We start from the raw sequence: 24,345 nt of genomic DNA, 5'->3' as shown, positions 1-24,345 counted from the left end.
AATTCAATTAAGTTATCTCCCTGATTTTTTTAAATTTTTGAGTAGTGCCTTCAGTTATTCTTTTATAGGGAAAATTGCTCTACCGTATGCGTGATAATGTTTGCACCATTGAGCAATGTCAAAATTAAAAACTTTCTCAAAAATTTCGTTTTCGAGTTTTTTTTATTTATCAAAAGGGGGCTGTTTCTCAGAGTCTTAAACTATGTTAATCATCGATCGAGTTTTCACTTGCTGCAATTACGGCCTCTACATGCTTCCGGAATGCACGGCAGGTTCTAATAATGTAGTCTGGATCCATTTCTCTGCAGGTACGGGTCAATGTTTGTCTGAGGCTTGCTGTACTCGGGTGGCGTTTGGAACAGGCCTTGGCCTTCATGACGCGCCATATTGAGTAATCCAGTGGATTAAGATCGGGGCTGGATGGCGGCCACATATCCTTCGCCCAGAACGGAAGATGTTCCTGCAACCACTTCTGAGTGCGGTTCGAGGTTTGGCACGGAGCCCCATCTTGTTGAAATACAACATTTGGTTTCGGACCGTACTGTTCTTTGATTCACGGAAGAACATACTTAAAATCGCGATCTAGACCTCCGTGTTGACATTGTCGCCTTCTGGAATGAACACCGGGTCAATTTTTTTTGCCATCGGAAGCCACCAATCCAAACACCATAACGCTAGCAGGATGCTTGGTCAGATACACGTTCTTGTGCTCGTCGGCCACGCCTTTTACCGGAAGAGAACTAATATACCGGTCGGTTCTGGGATTTGATACGGGATCGACGGTAAACATGCTCTCGTCGGTGAACAGGATTACCGGAAGTTCAAGATTTTCTTGCATCGTTCGACTCGTAGCTCCCGGATGCGGTTGGTAATCATGTGAGTTTTTTTCCGTGCTTTGCCATTTTCCTTATTAAACGCACTGGATTCACCCGAATCTTCCTTTTGATAGCAGCGATAACCCTCGGAACCCGAGCTAACCTCGGACGACCTGTGGCCACCTTCGCGGATAGATGTCCTTTCTTTTCTCGGTCTAAAACCCTTTTGAGGGTCCACCGGGGCACTCCCACGGCGATTGAAATGTCTTTTTGCGACATTTGCGCTTGGGACAAATCACGAATACGCTGCCACTTCGTCATGGTGAAACTGTCAAACTAAGTAAATCATTTTCTTTTATACACAGCCTACTACGGTATGAGCTATAGGTTACGTGCATGCAAAGAAAACCAAGGCATTGTATGCACAGGTGAAACGGGAACCTTATTTCTACGATGGTGCAAACATTATCACGCATGCGGTAATGTTGGCCCATGGATCTAAGATAGGGCCCATCGCTGAAAATCTGCTATTTTTCAATTTTATCTAGATGAACGCGTCATTGGGACTACTGATGGATATTTTTGGTCGCTATTGAAAATTTAGTCGATTGCTGAATTTATGTATGAGCCCAAATTAGGGACATTTAGACCGAAATTACATCCATTTCCCCTATAATATTTCTTTCTTAGGACTCTTTTTGAATTCTATCTGAAATTGTCTTTGGAATGTTCCACAGAATTATCTTGTAAATTTACATTGAATGCTTATTCTCCTTACATTACACGAGATCCTCAGAACTAATTTGAAGCAATCCTCAGATAGGGGAAATGGATGTAATGTCAGCCTAAATGCCCCTAATTTGGACCCATACATAAATTCAGCAATCGACTAAATTTTCAATAGCTACCAAAATATCCATCAGTACCGTCCCAATGACGCGTTCATCTAGATAAAATTGATCAATAGCAGATTTTTAGCGATGGGCCCAATCTTAGATCCATAGGCCAACATTAGAGCCATCACCCTTTGATATTTTCGTCTGAATTCGCTTGAAATTACTGCTAGAGATCCTTGTAAATTTTCATCATTCAATAAATTTCATAGGCTTTAAATCTTCTAGGCCTTTACCTTGATATTTACTAAATCTAGGATCTTGGAGTTAATTCTACGTCCGAAGTCTGTAGGTTTAAGAATATTTAATATCGATGCAGATTCTTGAAAATTTCTCCATGTTTGCCATATGGAAGAATACGCAAGTAACAATTTTGGTTTTATGAGGGTTCTGTATACCATTTTTTTTTTTCTTTATTTATAAGGCTTTCAGCCATTGGCTGGCTCGCCTTGTAAGAGCTACTACAGTGTTTGTATAACCATTAGCACCATTAACATAAAACACAAATCAGTATAAACATAAAGGACACATTACAATAAGAACTGGCGTGGTACATCTGCGTTAATTCAGTTGGATTTCCAATTGGATTGCGGTTAGTTGTCATCAGGGTTCAGGGTTGAAACGTATCGTGGTGTATACCGGTAGTTGGAGCTAGTCGTTGAGGATTGCATGGGTCGAGAAATTTAAATCATATTAAAGAGTCCGGTTTCCTTCAGGAAGATGAACAGCGTAGCAGTCCGAACGGGATCATCGGAGAGGACATCCCGGATGCTGCCGGAAATGTCGTAGCTTCTCCTGGTTCCATCGTATTTCGGGCATATGCAGATGAAGTGCTCGACGGTCTGTGGGATGTGGCAGTGGTCGCATATCCTCCGGAAGGGTCCGTCCCCCTTATAGTTGTGGGAGACGTTTGTGTGGCCGGACCGAAATCGCGATAAAACGACCTGCTCACGGTGGAGGGGTGGATCCTCCTATCTGCTGGTGTCCCCTTTTATCTTCCGTATAAACAGTATACTTCCGGCGAGCCAGTCCCGGCTCCAGGATTGGTCTACGGTCTTGGTGACCCACTTCTTCAGATCCTGCCCGGGGACCTTCCGGGTATATTTGGTCATACGACGGCCTGATCCGGTGAGATGGTCAGCTTCCTCATTCCCTTTTACACCGCTATGTCAAGGCAACCAAATGAATACCGTGTTGGGTGGCGCGTACTCTTGGATGGCCTGTATCCAGGGGTCCAGTTACTACACTAGCAGAGTCTGTGAAAAATGCGATTGGCCGTGTATCCGGGGTAGTAACTGCGATAAAAGCTGCGGCTGCCTCGGCGAAAAAATAGAGCACTCATCCGGGAGCCTGTGACACTCCTTTGGGTGGTCACCAGAGATGCCCGTGCCCACCCTTTTCTGGGCTACGGAACCGTCCGAGTAACGGATGGCGTATCCAGCGTACTTCCTTCTCTGCAAATCCAATACCGCAGAGACAACGGCCGGGATCGGTGGACAGCCGGAAGAGCAGCCGAAGGACTGGCCCGGGCTAATCAGAACTATGAATAGCTTTGGGCCCCTCCCTAGGCTGCTGGCAATCGCGGGACAACTCGACGCCATAATAGAGTTCACGAGTACGAAGAGCAACATCGCGAAGGACCTAAAGCAGGCCTTGCGACAGCTCCGTGCAACCGTGAACGAGGCCCAGGACGACCACGAGCGGCTCAGGAAGCGACTAGAGGTCGCAGAGAGGGCGGAACAGAAGGAACCGAAGTCTACCCAGACGGACGCCTTCAACTTCGCGGGCAACAATACGATGTCCAGCGAGGCCCTCCACTTTGCCGTTACGCAGGGACAGAAGCGAAATCGGCCCTCACCTTCGCCAGTAAAGGGCGCAGCACGCCCTAAGAGACGGAAAGTCTCTGTGCAGGTGGAGAGTGCGGCGGTTGCCCATCAGTCCAATGCTTCAGTGGACGTACCGAAGAAGAGGGCTGGAATAGCCAATAGAAATACTGAGAAACCTAGCGGCTCCAAGGGCGGGAAGCAGGGCGGTAAGAAGGGTACCCCCCCGAAACCCCCGAAACCCCCGGACAAAACTGCCCCCAAGAGCAGTGCTGCCCGGACCAGGAACAAGGGCGAAGCTCTCATCTTCAAGACGGACGCGTCGAAATACGCGGAAGTCTTGAAGAAAATGAGAACGGACGAGCGCCTTGTGGAGATGGGCAGTAACGTGAGGAGCATCAGGCGCACTCGTACAGGCGAGATGCTCCTGGTGCTCAAACGTGGTGCTAAGGACCAGGGACCAACCTACCAGAAACTGGCAAAGGAGGTTGTTGGTTCTGGGGTGCAGGTGAAGTCGCTAGGCTCGACTATCACCATCCAGGTCAAGGACCTGGACGAAGTGACGGAGGCGACCGAGATAGTCACGGCGCTCCGGGAACAGTGCCAAGTCGAGGTACCGCAATCAGCGATTACCTTGAGGAAGGGACTGTTCTCCACCCAAGTGGCTACCATCAGGCTCTCTGCAGCTGAGGCCAGAAAGGCGGTAGCCGCAGGGAGGGTGCGAGTGGGCTGGTCGGTCTGCCCCGTCAGTATTCCCCGACCGGTGACGGCTTGCTTTAGGTGCTTCGGTCAGGGCCATGTGGCCCGTGACTGTAAGAACACCGACAGGAGCAAGCTTTGCAGATGGTGCGGCTTGGAGGGCCATAAGGCGCGAGGTTGCCAAAAGCCGCCGAGGTGCACTATATGCGCGGAGAAGGGGAATACCCCTACCAACCACATGGCAGGTGGCCCCCGCTGCCCGGGGTCCAAGAGCAATGCTGCTAAGGCAAAGAGCAATGCTCAGCCATGTTCGAGGTAGCGCAGTTGAACCTGAACCACTGTTCGGCTGCCCAGCAACTGCTGTGGCAATCGGCAGTGGAATGGGGAGCGGATGTCGCAATGTCGAATTGGGTCACGGACGCGTCGGGGATGGCGGCGATATGCACGATGGGGAGCTTCCCCATTCAGGAGGTAGTCGTGTCCAACTCGAGCGAGGGATTCGTGATCGCCAGGGTTAACGGAGTATACTTAAGTAGCTGCTATGCTCCGCCCAGGTGGTCTATAGAGCAATTCTCGCAGATGGTGGACAGAGTGACTGCGGTACTTGTCGGCCTAAGACCGGTGGTCATTGCGGGCGACTTTAACGCATGGGCGGTAGAGTGGGGTAGCCACCACACCAACCAGAGAGGATGCATTCTACTGGAGGCAATGGCCAAGCTGGACGTTGTACTATCCAACACCGGCTCGGTCAGTACCTACAGAAGGAATGGTGCAGAATCCGTCATCGACGTGACATACTGCAGCCCGAGTTTGGAGGGCAACCTACACTGGAGGGTCGATGAGGGTTACACCCATAGTGACCATCAGGCGATTCGGTACAGTGTGGGGCCAGGTGAGAGGCGAGTGGCAGGAGGAAATTCTTCCTGCGCTCGGGGCTGGCGGACGTCGTTCTTCGAGGAGGAGGTCTTCGGCGAAGCACTGAGGCGGGAGCGAATAACCCCGGATCTGACGGGGGAAGAACTGGTAGCAGCACTGACAAGGGCGTGCGATACAACCATGCCTAGGAGAGCCTATCCCAGGCATGGCCACAGACCGGTGTACTGGTGGAGCGAGTCGATTGCTATCCTCAGGGCGTCTTGCCTCCAGGCGAGAAGGAGGATGCAACGAGCTCGTACGACTGAATCTCGCGAGGAACGCCGCGTCGCTCTCCGAGCGGCTAAGGCAGCCCTCAATAAAGAGATCGCCAGACGCAAGCGCGCGTGCTTTGACAGCCTATGCCAAAGCGCCAACACGAACCCATGGGGGGATGCTTACAAAGTGGTCATGGCCAAGACCCGCGGCGTGACGGCACCCCCGGAGAGATCACCAGCGGTACTGGCTCCGATCGTTGGGTTCCTGTTCCCGCGTAGGGACGTAGACTCCTGGCCGCGGATCCCAGGCGCGGATCAGGGAGAAGTGTCTAGAGTGACGAACAGTGAACTTGGCGGTATTGCCAGGTCGCTGGTGGTGGGCAAGGCCCCGGGCCCAGATGGGATCCCGGTTGTGGCTCTGAGGGCGGCCGTTGCGGAAAATCCAGACATGTTCCGTTCTGTTTTTCAGACTTGTCTGGACGTAGGCGTCTTCCCAGACGCGTGGAAGCGGCAGAAGCTGGTGCTGCTTCCGAAGCCAGGAAAACCCCCTGGGGACCCGTCAGCATACAGACCCATCTGTTTGCTGGACACCACTGGGAAACTGCTTGAGAGGGTCATCCTCAACAGGCTGTCGGCCTACACCGAAGGTGTAGACGGCCTGTCAAGCAGCCAGTACGGGTTCCGAAAGGGCAGATCCACGGTGGACGCCATCCGCGACGTCATCCAGACGGCAGAGGTGGTCCATCGGAAACGAAGGGGCATTCGCTACTGCGCGGTGCTAACCTTAGACGTGAAGAACGCGTTCAACAGCGCGTGCTGGGGGGCGATAGCCCGCTCGCTACACCAGCTCCAAATTCCCGGAGGGCTGTATAAGATTCTGGAAAGCTACTTCCAGAATCGTGTGTTGACGTACGACACAGAAGATGGCGAAAAATGCGTTAGAGTCACCGCAGGTGTGCCACAAGGCTCCATCCTGGGCCCGGTGTTATGGAACGTCATGTACGATGGACTGTTGAGGATAAAATTCCCGGTAGGCGTGAAAATTGTAGGTTTTGCCGACGATGTCACGCTGGTAGTCTGCGGGGAATCCCTTGTGGAGGAATGGATGAGAACCAGGAAACTGGAGCTCGCCCATCACAAGACGGAAGTGGTCGTAGTCAACAATCGCATGTCAGTACAGCATGCAACGTTGACAGTCGGCGGAAGCACAATTAGGTCTGTGCGCTCTCTAAAACTCTTGGGGGTCATGCTCGACGATAAGCTCAGCTTCGGCTGCCACGTCAAGTACGCCTGCAAGAGAGCGTCTATGGCTGTGGGGGCATTATCCCGTATGATGTCAAACAGCTCGGCAGTGAATGCCAGTAAGCGCAGGCTCCTCGCTGGGGTCGTAGTATCTATCCTCAGATACGGCGGCCCTGCGTGGGCTGCGGTACTGGATATTGACTGCCACAGGCAGAAATTAGAGAGTACACACAGGCTAATGTGCTTAAGGGTGGCCAGTGCATACCGCATTATCTCGAGAGAGGCCGTCTGTGTCATAGCAGGGATGATGCCAATCAGCCTTATCATTAAGGAGGATGTGGCGTGTTATGACGCGAGGACCGTTCGAGGGGTGCGCAACAACGCGCGAGTTGTGTCGACCGCGAGATGGCAATTGAAGTGGGAACACTCCACAAAGGGGAAGTGGACTTACCGCTTGATACCTTCCGTATCAAGCTGGGTCAACAGGCGCCATAGGGAAGTAAACTTCCACCTGACACAGTTCCTGTCAGGCCATGGCTGCTTTAGGAGCTACCTGCATAGGTTCGGACATGCAAGTACTCCCACCTGCCCCACATGTGCTGGTGTCGAGGAGACCGCCGAACACGTCGTGTTTGCCTGTCCACGTTTCGAGCCAGTATCGAGCGCTATGCTAGCGATATGCGGAGCGGATACCAGTCCGGACAACATCGTTCATAGGATGTGTGGTACCACCGAGAACTGGAGCGCGGTGGTGACTGCGGTCACCCACATAGTTTCGGTATTACAACGACAGTGGCGAGCCGAGCAGCAGTTACCTACTGCCCGACCAGATCGTTAGAGTATTGCAAGAGAGGCGCCATAGCGCTACAGCGGCCCCTCCCACGAAGTAATGCCTTCGGGCGGTTCCGGGGAGGCCAAGGGCCAAGCGCACAGGGTAAGGTTTAGTGGGTCGGGAGTGAAATTCTCCCATCCCCACACCCTGAGTTCCTTCTCAGGTGTCTGTGAGCAGATTCCCCCCTGTATGAAAAAGACAAAAAAAAAAAAAAAAAAAAAAAAAAAAAAAAAAAAAAAAAAAAAAAAAAAAAAAAAGGCACGGTTTGGCAAGGTACGTAGCCTCTATGCCGTAGGTCAGCCGCGAGTTTACTATAGCTTTCGCAACATTGAAGCGTGAGGTCCGGTTGGCGTTAGGATGTTCGCCTGCTAGTGTCCTCAGGATGTTTGGGTGCTGTTTGCAGGCACTCTTTACCTCGTTCAGGTGCGTGTTGAATATAAGAGAGTGGTCACCAAGTATCCGAAGGGTTTTTCTGAACGGAATTACCTCGTCCTGGATGCTAATCTTCGTGCTGAGGATCCGGTGATTCGACGGACAAATATGAGTGTACCCGCTTTTTGCTGCGGACATCTGGAATCCTGCGTTTGATGCCCAATTCGAGATGTAGGCCGTGGCTTGAATAATTTTTCTTCGAAGCGCTTTGACAGTCTCCTTAATTGCCATAAGGACGATGTCGGCTGCATACACGAAAATGAAGATTCCGACCGGCAACCTCGTGAATACCCCATTCATCCTAACGAGAAAGAGGGTGACCGCTATCACCGACCCTTGCGGTACGCCAGTCTCCTCGTCGAAAATCTTGGATCGACAGTTTCCCAGGACAACCTGGAAGGTCCGGTGCGAGAGGAAGTTCTGGATGAATTTCAACACGTGTCCTTTTAGATTCTGTATACCATGATTTAGACTTGTAGAGTGCTTTAAAACCTTAGTAAAACTTGCAATGCTAGTCATTTGGTCATTTGAACCCTTCCGGATCACTACGAAAAAGGTGAGTTTAGATATAAATATGAGCATCTACCGGTACGGATTTCCGGATAAACTAACGCGATTGGTCAAGGCGACGATGGTTCAAGTGATGTGCGTTGTTCGAAATCGGGGACACTGTCGAGTCCCTATAAATCTCGAAGGGAGTTACGGCAAGGTGATGGACTTTCGTGTCTGCTATTCAACATTGCGTTAGAAGGTGTGATCAGAAAAGCTGGGATAGACACGAGTGGCACGATCTTCAGGAAGTCCATCCAGCTTCTTGGCTTCGCCGATGACATTGACATCATGGCATGGAACTTTGAGACGATGGCGGAAACGTACATCAGACTCTAGGCTGAAGCTAGGCGGATTGGATTTGCCATCAACGCATCAAAGACAAAATACATGAAACGAAGAGGTTCTAGAGAAGACGAGGTTAGCTTCCCATCCCGAGTTCAGATTGAAGGTGCTCGATGAGTTCGTGTATTAAGGCTCACTACTGGTGACTGCCGAAAATGATACCAGCAGAGACATTCAACGACGCATTATGGCAGGGAATCGTGCCTACTTTGGACTCCGGAGGACGCTCCGATCGAATAAAATTCACCGCCACACGAAGTTGACTGTCTACAAGACGCTGATTAGACCGGTGGTCCTCTACGACCACGAGACCTGGACTATGCTTGGTGTTTTCGAACGGAAGGTGTGGCGTACCATCTACGGTAGAGGCGAATGAACCATGAATTGCACCATCGTCCACATTGCAAAAATTGGACGACTACGGTGGGCTGGGCACGTCGTAAAAATGCCGCACAACGACCCAGTGAAAATGGTTCTCGAAAGCGACCCAACAGGAACAAGAAGAAGAGGCGGGCAAGGTGGATCGACCAAGTGGAAGGCGACCTGCGGACCCTTCGCAAACTACGAGGCTGGCAACGTGTGGCCATGGCTCGAGTAGAGTGAAGACGACTTCTTCGGAAAGTAGAGGACAACAAGGCCTTAGCCTGATTGGTAAGGTAAGTATCTGCCGGAACTGATTGAACTTTTGGTAATTTAAATTATTAAGATTCCCTGAAATATGAAAGATTTAAGTTTGGCAAACAATTGAAGTGAGTTGTACCGGATTTGTGATTTTTGGCATCACGAATAACATATGCCATCACGATCATTTTCTTCTCTCAAGAACTCGGAAATCTTGCAAAAGACTTTAAACTACAAAAAATCTTCAAAATTTTGAAATGAAAAAAACTCAAAATTCAGTTAACTATTAACATAATTAGTTACAGTCAACTTTCCTTAATTTGGTTCCATTGAGTTTGGATATGTATACGGTTTAATTGGGAGAGTTGATTGCAGGGTTACTTCCACTGACTTGCTATATTTTTTTTTTCAGAATTATGAAATCATTAGATGCTATAATGATAATTAGTACTTGTAAGTTACAAAAAGAGATCGATAAGTATGTGTTTGACACATAAAACCTGTCAGTATTGCTTTCAGTGCGTCGCAATCATCGATTTTACGATTCGTGAGCGCTCACTCTGAGTGAACGGTCACGAATCATACGATCGCTGATTGTGACGCTCTGCAAGCGAAATTGACAGGTTTAAGATTCAAACACATACTTTACACCCTCTTCTTGTTACTGATTTCATCATTTCAAAAAACATGTTTATTAAAGCAAGTGAGTGGCAGCAAGCCTGATTGTAACTACTTTTCTTTATAAGAAATAATTTCAGTTTAGAGTAGAAATAAGTAGAGTGCTCACTTTTTCGAATCTCGAACAAATAAGCAGCGACATTCTTTTTTATACCTACAGCGCAGCCTAGCGGCGAAAGGATGGAGCAAACTGAACTATACTTCCAAGATTTTAAAACAGCTGAAAGTCTCATTAACATCTTTCCCGCCCATGGTTACTTTGGAGCACCATGCCTTTTTTGACATTGTGAGCTCTTTCTGAACCGATTCTTTTAAAAATATTCTAGTCTGCACTATCAAAATAACATAGTCTGCACTGATTATGCCAAAGCTTTCTAGGCGTAATAAAGAAAGAAAATCTGGCCACCCTGTGAGGCATCCGGATCCTGAAAAGACCTCACAGTGTGAAAATACAATGACAAAATTTACCACTTTTGAACATTCCAGACCTGTCGCTGAAAGACTTCACGAATACGTAATTTCACTCCAAACTATGGCACGTGACGCATCAACATTCATAGTTCTGAAGAGTAGATTAGCCCACCGGGGAGAAATTTCCTACGAATCACCACGATGTGTGGCAGTTGACCCGATTCGAGTTATCCGTGGGTGGGACCCATGAGCAAAACAAAATATTCCTCGCGAGCGTCAATGACGAATGGGAAATTTTTTGTCGTTTTGGCAGCTCCATACACGACCATGTTTTGGATCTGCACACCTATCTAACAAAAACTACATATGCATAGTTAGTTGTTGTTGTTAATTTGTGTTTTGCGCTGCACACGAGTAGGAAGCGGGCGCGCATTGACTTCATCAAATTTCAAAAACAACCCCGCAATGTCGTCGCCAACGGGAGTCATGTGCGAGAATGGCAACTTTCAAGCAGCGGGAATTAGTCACACTTACCCCCTTTACTGGTTTGCTTCTCAAGATTTGGCCTGATTTCGTCCCCCTGCACGACGGCAACCGGTACGACCAGTACGCTAAACAGTAGCACACTGGTCATCAAGAGCCAGGCCAGTTTGGCTGGCCTCAGCGCCGATCCTGCTGCTGCTCCGCTAGCAGCTGCTGCTATCCGAGAATTCCGTTGCTGATGACACTTTGCCCCCCACCACTTCCGTCGACCTACCACCAATTCTTCTTCATCGAACTCTTCTGGACAAGACTCTGTCCTGTAATTTTGCTTGTGCTTCGTCGTCAACTGCTCGAGCAGGTTGTTCAACCCTGCCGAGGGAAATGATGCTTCCGCGGACTCTACCACCATTTCCGGTTGCACTATTTCTTCATTTGCACTTCCGCTGTTGTTGTTGTTGTTACTACTACTTCTACTACTACTACTACTACTACTGCTTCGGTTGCACTGTCTCGTTCTCGGCGATGAATCTTCTTCGCTGTCACTCTGGCAGCCACCACTTCCCTTCGCAAAGAGCACCTCACTTCTAGCCACTTTTTTCTTCATTTCGGGTGCTTTTCATCACACGTACACATACACAAACACCAGTAATCGCAACGGATTTCCTCTCAATCTCCAAAGGAACTATACACCAAGCTACATTTTGTAGCTGCTTGCTCCATTTAATCAGAATACAATTTTCACTTACACTTTCCTGGCCGCACAGGGCGACTTTTTCCAGAGCTTCATCACTTTCACTGGCTCCCAACAACCGCGGACATGGGAACTTATTCCTTTGGTGTAGGCTTCACCACCACCGTCGGTGATGGTATTGGACGTCACACAAAACTCTACAACACTATACGCGCTTCTGTATCCACACCAAAATATTTAGAGGTTCACGTCTCCGTTCCGCGGATCCACACGTCCTTCCCCGCGCGCGCGTTCCACCCTCCGCCGTAGACACATAAAACGGAATAGAGCCGGAGCAGTAGTTTTCGCTCTCTTTCTCTCCTACACGCTCTTTTCTAGCACACTGCTGCTGCTGCTGCTGCTTCTCCGACCGCGGACTAGCAACGACGGTGGCGCTCGCACTTGCCAATCTCGAGTCGCGGTGGCGGCGACGGCGGCTCACAAATTCTTGATACGCAATATCCTTTGGCAAAAACCCGAGAAACGACTAGTTTTCTAGGCAGCACACTCTATCTAGTAGAACAGTCTACGATGCTACACTACTTTCACCCTTGGGTTCGAGATTTCTCAATGTCGCTTTGAACTGTAGTACTGTATCTGTAAATAGAGGAAAAAAGCAATAATGGAGAACTCAATTAGTAAATCTATCCTATTCAAGTGTAATACAAAGTAGGCTGTTTGTTGGGTGGGAAGCTCCACACTCCTCACAAGGGTCCAAGCAACCAAGTGGAGCGACTTTAATCGAAACTAATCAGGCTCAATTACCACTCTTCTTCCAATCTAGTAGGCGCATATACGAGAAAGCAGAAAAAAACATACGTACACACAAAACACAGGATGAGGGGACCTCAATCTCGACGGTCGGGAACGCAACGCTTGCTCACTCCACTCCTCAGAAGCCACCTTTCTAGACACAAACTTATCCGATTCACACAATATGTTTCCCCGGAGCAGTTCTGATTTCCCGTAAAACTAACCAACTCCGGAAGATGTCAGCGACCGACGACGACGACGACGTATCCTGCTCCTAACCAAGAAATTCCGACCGTGTCGCCTTGCGCTTCGAAAACTCTTGTGTGGCACACGACAGCGCGTCGCACAATCCGTAACAATTCCGGAAAAACACACCGTAATTTCCCAAACACACACGCACAGCAGACTTCACCTCGCACCAAAAAAAAAACACCACAGCACGAATCAACCAGTAAATATAGATATTTTGATAATATTTTGAAGTTGTTATTTTCTTTTCTTATTTGCCACAATATATTATAATCTCCCGCAGCACTACACTCAACTTTGCGTCCGCGACGTACGAGAAAAAGGCCTATTCTGTCGTGTTCGTGTCTGGTTTGGTCTAATGAACCGCCGATGGACGACGACGACAACGACCACGACGGAGACGGCGATCAACCAAGACCAAGCCCAAGACGACAACGTCCATATAGACAGAGCGAGAGAGAGAAAGAGAGCAGAGGGAACACAAACACTCGCGCAAACAATGCTCTCTTCCCGAATTCGACTGACTACTCAGCAGACAGCCACCAATACCGAGCGAACGGCGAGGAGCGAGCGTTCCATTCAAAACGTGCACGTCGCTCTTATCGTCGTAGTAGCCAAAGCATAGCAGCATGGCATAGCATAGGAGGCAGAGCAGTGGAAACTACGCTATCGTTGTTGCACACACGTTGGGTGTAGTATTTATTTACACACAAATACGCGATCGCAGTAAGCGTAAGCAGATTGCTGAATGGAACCAATACAAGCGGGGAAAGTTGAGTCGTGTGGACCCATCAGGGGTGCCAGAATATTAATGGAAAATGAAGGGAACACCATCGAGTTATGATCGCCATAGAACAGTTATTGGTGAATTTTACATCGGAACTATAATAGTGGGCCAGTTATTGGCCCCTTCATAATTTACATGTTTCGACGTATAGAAGAACACTTGCGAGTGCGAAAAATGAGCATGGAACAAAAAGTGGTCAGGTTTTGAAACTAAATAACTCGGTTATTACATGATACATTTTCAATATTATTGCATCAATCGATCGGAATTTTCTCTACGTATCGATCCCATTGGGTACAACCATGAAACACGAGCATGCAGATGGTGGCTTACAGTTTAAGAAAAAGTGGGAAATGCTGTCAAATACTTATCAATAAAAGTATTTTTGGAATTGAGATGATGTCTAGAGGATGAAAAACGAAATCCGACGCCATTTTGAAATTGAATATGGCGGCTTCGAAATTACGAAAGAGTGGAAATACAGTCAAATACACATCAATATTGGTATATTTGCAATCGGTATGAAGTCTACAGATCAAAAATTGATATGCGACGTCATTTCGAAATCCAAAATGGCGGCTTCCGATTTCAGAACAAGTGGAAATACAGTCAAATACACATCAATATTGGTATATTTGCAATCGGTATGAAGTCTACAGATCAAAAATTGATATGCGACGTCATTTCGAAATCCAAGATGGCGGCTTCCTATTTAAAAAAGGCAAATGTTGATGCCGTCCCATCAATATGGCATTTTTGGAATCGGAGTGACGTCTGGAGATTGGAAATCAATATCCGACGCTATTTTGAAAACCATCATGGCGGTTTCTGGTTTAAAAAAAGTTGTAAATTCTATCAAATACCCATACAAACGGTTTTTTTTTTGTATAATCAGAGTAATATCTAGAAGCCCGGAAATCGATATCCGACGCCATTTTGTAATCCAAGACGGCCGCTTCCGATTTGCGGAAAAGTGTCAAATACCCCAAAATATGGTTAGACATATGTCGTTTTCGTTTTTGCGGTGTAGCACCGGTGTAGAGTAAGCAGGAATAAGCGCGAGTCTTTGACAGCTCAACATATTTTTTTTTTGTTGTCTACACCCTAAATTATTTCGGTGTACGGCAGTGTAGCGCCGAAAACGACAATAGATGACGGAAATTTATTTCACGCCTTGGTTCAGAAAACTGTGAAATACTGTCCAATACCGATCAAATGTGGGTTTTTTTGGAATCGGGCTGACATCTAGAAGCCAGAAATTGATGTCGCCATCTTGAAATTCAAGATGGTGGCTTTCGATTTCAGAATAATTGTTAAAAAGCCTACAAATGGAATCGAATATCGATTTTCAGCATCTACGCGTTGTCCCTGTTGCGAAAATAATCATATTGTAGGGTATTTGACACTTTCTGAACCCTGATGACCACCATATTGGATTCAAAAGTGGTATATGATATCAATGTTTGGCATCTACTGTCCCTGTTCCGAAAATAACCATATTGTAGGGTATTTTACACTTTTCTGAAACCCTATGGCTGCCATATTGGAGTCCAAAATGGCAGCCACGCGTTGTCTCCGTTCCGAAAATACCCATATCTCGGGTGACACGTTTTATGAAACTTGATGGTCACCATTTTGGATTCCACAATAACGTCGAATATCGATTTTCGGCACCTTCGCGTCGCGACGCGTCGTCCCGTTTCGAAAATACCCATATTGTAGGGTATTTGAGACTTTTCCTGACCCCGATGGCGGCCATATTGGATTGCAGAATGGCCTCGTTAATTTAATTTTCGTTTAATATAAAATAATAATTAATATTACTACATGTAATCCGGATGCCATCCCTATCGGCAACCGATATTGTGCGGATACTATCCGGTTACTATATTATTATATTTTTATACCTGCGTCGTCAGGTCGTGACAAGTCAAATGAACCCCGAATTGAAGTGAAAGTGGAAAAAAACTAAGGAAGCAGTTTTCGAGTCATTCATTGCGTCAATTGAAACAAGTCTTTGCTTCAAATGAAATGAGCTGAAGTACTTGAAGAACGAAACAAGTGATAGTCCAGCCATGTTTGAAAAGAAGAATGTTAATCGTGACTCGATAGCAAGAAACACGATGCCTTACACGAAAATGATATTGCTCGAAATGAAGCGATTCTGCGGAGAGTTCATTTTCTTTTCCTTGTGTCGAAAATGCAGAACCCTGGTCCAGATAACCGAGCGGACCGATATGGAGCGAGACAAGAAGCGGTACAACGATTTAAGGCAGTAGATATCCGTGAAGTCTTTGGCAATCCTGAAGATAAAACCTAGAATTCTGGAAGCTTTTTCGACGGCATACGAGATGTGCTGCTTGAAAGAGAGTTGTGTATCCAGAATTACACCTAGGTCTTTAATTTCGCAGACGCGCTCAATTTCAGTGCCTATTTAACAAAACATACTTGAACATAATAGTCTCTTTCTTGCGCGAAAAAGAGATAACCTAGCATTTTGGACGGGTCAACCTCCATATGATGCAGAATACACCAATCAGCAAAAGCATTCAGCTGACGTGCAAGGAAGCAACAGTCTTCAATTGAGTGAATTCGAAGGAAGAGTTTAAGGTCATCTGCGCAAGATAATCGTGGTCCCTCCCATTACCAGATTCACGTCGTTGAAGTAAATCAGGAAAATCAGCGGCCCCATGTGACTACCCTGGGGCATGCCGGACGTGGCAGCAAACATACGGGACTGATGATCAGTGATCACCAATAATAACAGTAAGATAGCGATCGGTGAAGTATGACCACCGACAAACCGACATGAATGACCATACAAAGTATCATCAAATTTCTGATCAAAGCAGAAAACTGACATCTGCCACCGTGTTCACGAAAAATGTTTATCCTAGCCACGAACACGCATACAAAATGTATGAGTTGGTTCGTGTCTAACTATTACGGGCAAATTATTTTTATCTAGATAACAAATTTCTATGGTTTTGACAGATGGGATCGCTGCACATTTGAATCCGACGTTATGGGTTCTCGATCAAGAGTTAAGTTTAAGTTTCATGTCGGTTTGTCGGTTGTATGACTGAAACCATTGCAAAAGGCAGCCGTGGATAACAAGCCTGTCCACTTTTGCGATTGATATGCGGTGATTCAATTTATCGAAGCAGCAGATAAGATGACATCCATCTGAGCACAATCCGACATACTGTTAGAGATGCAGGAAGTAAGGCACAGCAAGTTAGTGGCAGTGGAGCGACCAGCCATGAAACCATGCTGGTCGATACTAATATAAAGCTTATAGTGAGCGGGTAACGGTTCCATAACAACGAGTTTGAACAATTTAGCAATAGCGCTAAGCGTAGTGATGCCACGGTAGTTGCCAACGTGTTGCCCTTCTTGTATACTGGAAACATGTGCGCTAGCTTCCAACAGGATGGGAAAACGCCGAAGTAAAACGTGCAGCAGTGGAGACAACAAACTGTCCAAGTGCGTTTTGAGGAATACCGATGGAATTCCGTCAGGACCGAATTGAGTTTCGTGGAAGCCCTGGAAAACATCTGGGGATTGATGTCAATTCTGATCATGGTTTGACCAGAGAGTGGTACGTAACTGGTAGCCAGTCGGACATGGTAGTCACTCAGTCTCTCGTTCGTGAAGACACTAGCAAATTTTTCAGAGAACAGCTGACAGATATCTTGCGTAGATGAGGCCACGTTACCATGTATCACAGACGGCGGCAGACCACCTTCATGACGCTGTTCGTTGATAAACTTCCAAAACTGCTTGGGACATGACTTAAGCTTTCTCTGCAATCCATGTCGATACTGGAGAAAGCACCACTTCGCAACTCGTTGGTATTCGTGATTGTTCCTGACATAGTGACGATGAAGGGATAGTGTGGCTCTCTTTATGGATTTCAGTCGACGAAAATCGCTCGTATGCCATGGTGAATGGGTCGTATGATGATGAATCTTTTTCGGAACGTGTTTGACAATGACATATTCCAAGACATTGGAAATAGTTTGAGCGGCGGACTCAATGTCAACGGTGTCCAATAAGTCGTCCAAATCTAAACTGAAGAGTAACTCGGCGATACTACCATGGTTGGCGTTGCGAAAATCGTAGGAAACGGTGGGAGGTGAAATATTAAAATCATGCATCAGATTAGTACTTAACGTCCCCAGTAGCGGCGGATGGTGACGATCCAGTCTCACTAGAGGAGTAGCCGCCTTGCATAAGAAAAGAGCTATGTGCTGGGCGCTTACAAAACAAAGATCCAAACTGAGATTGTTCTGGTTAATAACATGATTGATTTGAGAAAGAGTGACTGAGCTGTGATTGTTCAGAACGAGCGAAGCGTTGAAATGGATGACATAGTGATCCATGTCAGGCTAGAGGAAGCCGTTGCGAGTTTGATTTTCCATGAAATCCCCGGGAGATTGAAGTCACACCAAACACAATAACTTCATCGGTTGCTTTAGCGGCGTCCAGAACAGCGAAAACCGATTGGCAATGGGTTTCGATGAGGTCGCGTATAAGGTCGGGAGGAAAGTACACCGATCAGAGAAACAAGTTACGATCGCCCAGTTTGATCGACTTCCACTTTTGCTCTAAGCATATCCAAACATTATTTTCTAGTAATCTCGCTTTAAACCTAGAATTTACAGCCACTAAAACACCTCCACCTTTAACATTCCGGCTATTAGCAGCATTCCTATCGCAACGAAAACCACTATCGCCATGGAATTTTCACAGAGCTACTTAACAAAATTACTCTGAACTCGTACAATTGACTGGAAGTTCCAGTCAAAAGTCTCTTAGACTTTATTCTAAAAGTCCCTAGAATATTTTCTCTGAAATAACTCTGTGTTATATCTAAAATTCCGTTTAAAATCTGTTCAAAATTACTTGAAAAAATTAAAATTCTTTTAGTAGTTCTTCAAAATTGTAAATTCAAAATTAGTAGTTCTTCAAAATTCAAATTCAAATTGCTAAAAAAGGGCACTAAAAGGCTTTAAATTGTACCCAAAGCTGATACTCTGCAATTTGACAGATTTAAGAGGTAACACACCACCGGAGTCGGTGAAAAATATTCCAACTCCAACTCCCCACAAGTATTTTTGCCGACTCCAACACCGACCCCTACTCCTACTCCATTATAATTGTTTTACGGAATAATTTATTGTTTTCAGTACAAAATTCATATCATTATTAAATTAAATTCAATAATAAATCAATCGGACCAATCCATAGAAAATAGACCGTGCCGTTGGTTTGTTTTTCGTCAATTTCTAAACGATTTGATACAAAATATTTAAAAAAAATTTCAAGCTAAGATGCTTTTATCTCAATGCATATTCTACCAAATCAAAGACCCTTTTTAATATTCACACATTATTTATCATCTGATGTTAATGCTGGCACATCAATTTTGATAAATATTGCCACAGAAGCTTATTTTGACATCCAAAATTTCTCATCCAAAAACTAAAGGTTTGATTAAATGATGTTACCTTCTGGCATCACTGCCTCGGTTCGTATAGGTTCAAAACAAGACTCTTCTCTCAAAACACCGCCACCGCTGCTGGCTGCTACGAGAAACTACACACTATACACCTCCGAAACGTTCGAATGTTGTTTTCCCACAAGCCTCGCTGTCTCCGTTGGTACGCTTGTATGCGAGGCATCCGATGTGTACGCAGTCGCCGTGACCGCAACGGTACAATGCACAGTGGGTGAGGACGGACACAATTGACAAATAAAATAGACAAGTAGTGCGGATCTTTAGCACTGTCTAAAATAATAGTTCTATTATTTGGGTTGTCGTTCGTTTATGGTTATTTTTTATTAGGGCAGCTTTTCAAAAATCACATCCATAATTATTATGTTTTGGAAACTTTTAAAAGGTACATAAATGTATTTTGAATCAAGTCTGATAAGCTGCACAAATCGGTTCGACGCAATGAAAAACGTGGCATCAAAGTAGGCTATTGCCATCGGTAATGATATTGTAAACAAATTATTGCAATAAAAATGTCGCATTTTAGTTCAAAACACATTTTGGACAATTCCTTGAGACTACCCGTTCCGGGACCAATTTGATTAAAAATGGTTCTTAACCATGAAACCGATCGAGAGCAACCTTTGGTGGCAAAAACAAAGCCTTTCAGAGATTAGTCCGGGTTTTGTTTTTTAGCAGTCGCCCCACTGTGCAATGCTTGTCTCGCACGCACACAGCTGCACACCCATCATCATCCACGCCTCGTCTTGAGGAAGAAAGTCACGCACCTACACGCTCTCAACCACACTAAAGTATGGAATTGTTTTGATTTCTTTTGCTCGGAGCTGAATCAAAATCAGCTTCGTATGCGTACTTCATGACGGATACGCATGAAAATCATACCGATACGGCATACCTAGGATGTAAACATACCACCATCACCACCACCAACAGAGAAAGAACGAGTGAAAAAAACATCGAATCAAAATCGTAGTAGCCTCTGCCTCCGGCAACCTCTATATACCGCTACCATCGTCGCTCGACGGACCACGCTAGAACGGGCCTACTACGGGCGAGTTGAGCAACCTACCTATGATGAGCGATAATGACACACACATGGTTCTGCAACTCACTGGATGTCGAGCGATGAGTGAGAAGTGTTGGTTTTGAATGAATCGCCGCCGAACGAACGACCAAAAATGCGAGCGAGGTCGCGGCAAGGCGATAGAATGTTCATAATAGGTCCGTCTCCGTACCAGCAGTTGCTGCTTACAGTTTCTGCACCAAAAGCTGCTGTTTGGGAACGGACCTGATATCTTTGGGCCGGGATTCCTGTCCCCGTGGATGGACGATTCGTGTTTTGTGTGTGTGTGAGTGCAACAATATAGACGCAAAGCAAAACAAAAACAACATTCTTTCACTCCGTCCTCACCGTCGCCTGCTGCTCTCACTCTCGACGACGAAAAAATGGCCTCAGTCACCAACATGCATTCGTTACATTCGGGGAAGGAATGCACCCCTCTCTGTTTTGGTATAGTAGAGTAGCTAGTTGTTGCCCATCGTTTCATCCTAGTGTGCGACGATCGATTCAGAGGAATGGCGCTACTGCGTTACCATGATAACGCTCACTGACGAACACCGCAGGCAGACCTAGATATCCGCGTCGAATCTAGGTTAATCCCAGAGGAATGCACCAAATTGCTTCTACTAGCTACTACACGAAATGGTACCGGGGTCTTATCTCTGCGACATCACTACCAATGATGGCTGCGCTGCCGTATCGACACACACTCGTCCTAGAACATACTCTACGCTACGATGCTCGATTTCGCCATCACACAACTACAGCAGCCACCACCGGCCGGACAACCAAACGACGAACCTACGAGGAGTAGCGTACTTCCGCATCCCTCCGGTGTCCACATCCACATCTACTCGACCCGTAAAAGTTCTTATCCTGAAAGGAAGTGGGGCTCGCGTAAATTGGCGACACACAAATCGTTCTCCTCCGGCTCCGGTTGCTGCTGGCTCTCAGCCAACACGGAATCGATTGAATCTCCGCTCACTCCCAAGCCAGTTCCAACTCAAGGCCTGTCTGCCTTGATGCGCGGGTCGGATGCAATTTGGAACTTTTGCGGGGGGGATGGTGAGAGGAAGGCACTTTCTATGTATCCAAGCAAGCGGAATGGGAAACCTCCTCCTACTATGTGTGTCCTGGATATTTCAAGACACTGAGCGCGAAAGGACTCGGCGCGATGGAAGGGAGGAAAAATCAATATGTCCGTTCCGTATCGTCGCCGTACACGCGATAAATGTGTAGCGAGGAAAGGAGTAAATAGAGTACTACTACACACCGCACACACAACAAGGGCGTACGACAGTGGCGGCTTTATGCTCTCATTTCCGGATGCTGCAGTGTGTGGAGAAGCGTAGTGCGAAAAGGCGGAATCAATTACGATAGCTGCTGGAAAGCTGAGAGGGTTTTGATGAAAAAGTTACGTGTAGACGGGTTGACCTAATTTTCACAGCCTCTCATCGGCTGACACACGAATCCGGTGCAGGACTATGTGTACGCTACATAGAACTCAACTTGTATCTTAGGATTGCGTTGAATTGCCAATCCTAGAAAAGGTGGTAATGACCAATGGAACCCTTGTAGGATAAACTGCTTTGGAGTGGAGTTTGAAAGGCGACGAATTTAATGTATTTTTGGCAAATCTATCTATTTTATGAATGTAGCGTCTTAAGGCGGCGGGTCGGGTTCGATTCCCGGTCCGGTCTAGAACATCTTTCGGGTTAGAAATTTTTTATCGACTTCCCTGGGCATTGTCAAAAGTCAAGACAAGAAGAAGACACACAAATGGTAGACTGGAATTTTTAGTAAAGGCTGTTTTTCACACGCGCCTTTCCATTGGTAGGAAGTACTAAACATCCAAAGCAATGGAAATTGTACACTTTTGATGCATATTTAGGTCAAGAAAAAAGTTGACGCCAACCTAAAGAAATCATGTATGGACATTGTCGCCCAGTTTTTTTCTCTCGGAAATTATTGTTAAACAAGCTCCAATTAAATAAAAATGAATTTTCCTCCATCGTCCCCAGAGAACCAAATTCAAATTTGAGAGAGAACATTCTCTCTCACGAGCTCAACCTCCCAACAAACCAGGTATTTTGAAAACACACGATTTGTGATTTCAGGGCTGGTAGCCATTACTGCTGTCAAAAATAGTGATTTTAGTGACCATTTTGAAGAAATAAGTGACTAAATAGTGAATTATAGTTGTAAAAATAGTGACTAAAAAGTGACCCTGGGTTGAATTAAAATTAAATTCTATTGAAAACTCTTAGGAATTTCTGAGGAGCACAACTCCTATGTACTTCCAAAGAAAATTACAAGGGCATCCTGAGTATAATTTCATAAAGTTTGTAAGGGAAAACAAATTCGGAGCATAAGTCCTTGATTTTTTTTTTCAAATAAAAAAAAATATTACAATTAAATCTGATAAGAACTCCAGGACATCTTCAAAGGAATTCGGAAAATAAATTCAGGAGAGTTTGCCAAACAAATTATGAGAAGAAATCAAAGGAATTTGTGAGGAGACATGCCAATGAATTCTTAGGACACTTTCAATGAGAATAGAGTTCCAAGGGAAGGAGTGAGATTCAAAAGGAAATCTGAAATGAATACAATGAATATTCTGATAATCTTTCCAAAGGGCGTCTTATTGCTGAGAATTTCAAGGTAATTCCGAGGAAAACTAAAAGAAAATTGAATTCGGAGGATAGCTTCATCGAAATTTCCATTGAATATGGAATGGACTATTCTGAGAACTTCTCAAATTTTTCCTGAAGTTAATGAATCTGCCTTGAAGTTCTTTTGTAGTTTGAGAAACTAGCCTGATACTACTCATCAAACTCTTAAACTTCCCTGAACTTTATAGGACTTCCTAAAGTTTCCTTAATTTTTCTAACGATCATAAATCTCTTCTAAAAGTTTAACAATTCGCTGAAGTTCGCTAAACTTCTTTAAACTTTATGTGACTTCTCTAATGTTAGCGAAACTGCTCTGGGGTCCTCTGTTCTTTTCTGAAATTCTTAAAACTGCTCTAACGTTTTTGCAGTTCTTATGAAGCTTGTTGTACTGCGCTGCGCTTTAATTGAACTGTCCTTAAAATGTTTAAGCTTTAGTGAACTTCTGGACGTATACGAAGACCTCAATTAAATTTTTAACGTCTTTGAAGTTATCTGAAAATCTGGGAACTGCTTTAAATTTCCCACTAATTTTCTGAAACTAATGGAACTGACCTCTCCCTGAAATTCCTCCAAATTTCGGAGCTTACTAAACTTCTTTCAAATACTCCCGCATTTTGCTAATGTTCCTACAAATTCCTGTAGTTCGCGGATCTCCCCTTAAGCTCCATAGATTTCTATGAAGTTCTCGAAATGTTTCTGAAGACGACTGGCAGCTTTAAGGTCTTCAAACAATTTTAAATGTTAATATTTTTGGCTGAAAGTGGGAGAAGCTCCAAAGAATTTAATAAGGAACAAAATGCGCAAAGATTCAAGTCAATATCTCTTATAGTTTCTGAGAAAAATCTTCGCCCGATAAAAAAAATGTGGTTTCGAGAAAAACGCGTTTAAAGTTTTGACTTTAGTTAAAACCATTTGGGGGTTCTTACCATTAGTCAGCTATGCCTGGACACCGAATTCGCTGATCGGAAAACGGCTTGGGGGGATGAAAGTATATAGTCTAAAGTACAAAAAAACGTGAAAAAAAAAAATTTGATTTTTTGAAAAAAAAGATCGGGAATACCCCCTTAAATTAATGGAACTTCGTTGATATTCTCTAATAAACTTAGCTCAATTTTCGCATGTTTTGAAGTTCTTGAAATCTCCATGATATAACACCCTTAAAATACTCTCACGTTTTCCGGATGTTCATATAATTTTTATCACGTTCCAGAAGTTCCATCGGAGCTTTGCTGAAGTTTCCGGAACTTCTTTAAGGTTTCCATAATTTTCTTGAAATTATTTGAGCTGCCCTTTGATTGTCTGATCTGTCTTCATGTTCTCGAAGCTTCAATTGTTTTCTCAATTCTATTGAAGATAAATTTCCCTGCACTTCTGTGAAGTTCCTGAAATATTACTGAAGTTTTCATAAATTCTTTGATGGTCTCTGTACTTCCCTGAAATTTTCAGAACAAGGGGTTCTAAATTTTTCTAAATTTACGATTATAGATATTTAAGCTGCTCCAAAAAGTCTGAACTAAAGTCATGGGAACTGCTCTTAAGATCTGAAATTCCCCAAAGATCTCTAGATCTAGCTTTTCTGAGGTGCTTAGAACTTCTTAAAAATTTGCACAATACCCTTCA

The 24,345-nt window shown here is 45.4% G+C and overlaps 1 protein-coding gene across 4 annotated transcripts in view; it reads right to left on the bottom strand.

Annotated features, from left to right (window-relative positions):
- Positions 1–24,345, bottom strand: part of LOC135703785 (insulin-like receptor) — a 461,464-nt gene that overhangs the window by 200,995 nt on the left and 236,124 nt on the right. For 3 of the 4 annotated variants that reach the window (XM_065225113.1, XM_065225119.1, XM_065225131.1), the window contains one exon: positions 11,005–12,280. In XM_065225113.1, the coding sequence (XP_065081185.1) occupies positions 11,005–11,557 (553 nt within the window). In that variant the 5' untranslated portion in view covers positions 11,558–12,280. Of the gene's footprint in view, positions 1–11,004; positions 12,281–12,506; positions 13,025–24,345 lie in introns of those variants that run through there. The other variant, XM_065225124.1, reaches the window with a different exon arrangement.

This window comes from Ochlerotatus camptorhynchus, unplaced genomic scaffold (assembly GCF_037179485.1).
Source record: "Ochlerotatus camptorhynchus isolate MF236.1 unplaced genomic scaffold, CSIRO-AGI_Acam_v1.1 ptg000021l, whole genome shotgun sequence".
Taxonomy (NCBI): Eukaryota; Metazoa; Arthropoda; class Insecta; order Diptera; family Culicidae; genus Ochlerotatus; species Ochlerotatus camptorhynchus.
Note: the sequence above shows the minus strand (reverse complement) of the source record. Positions and strands in the feature narration are given on the sequence as shown.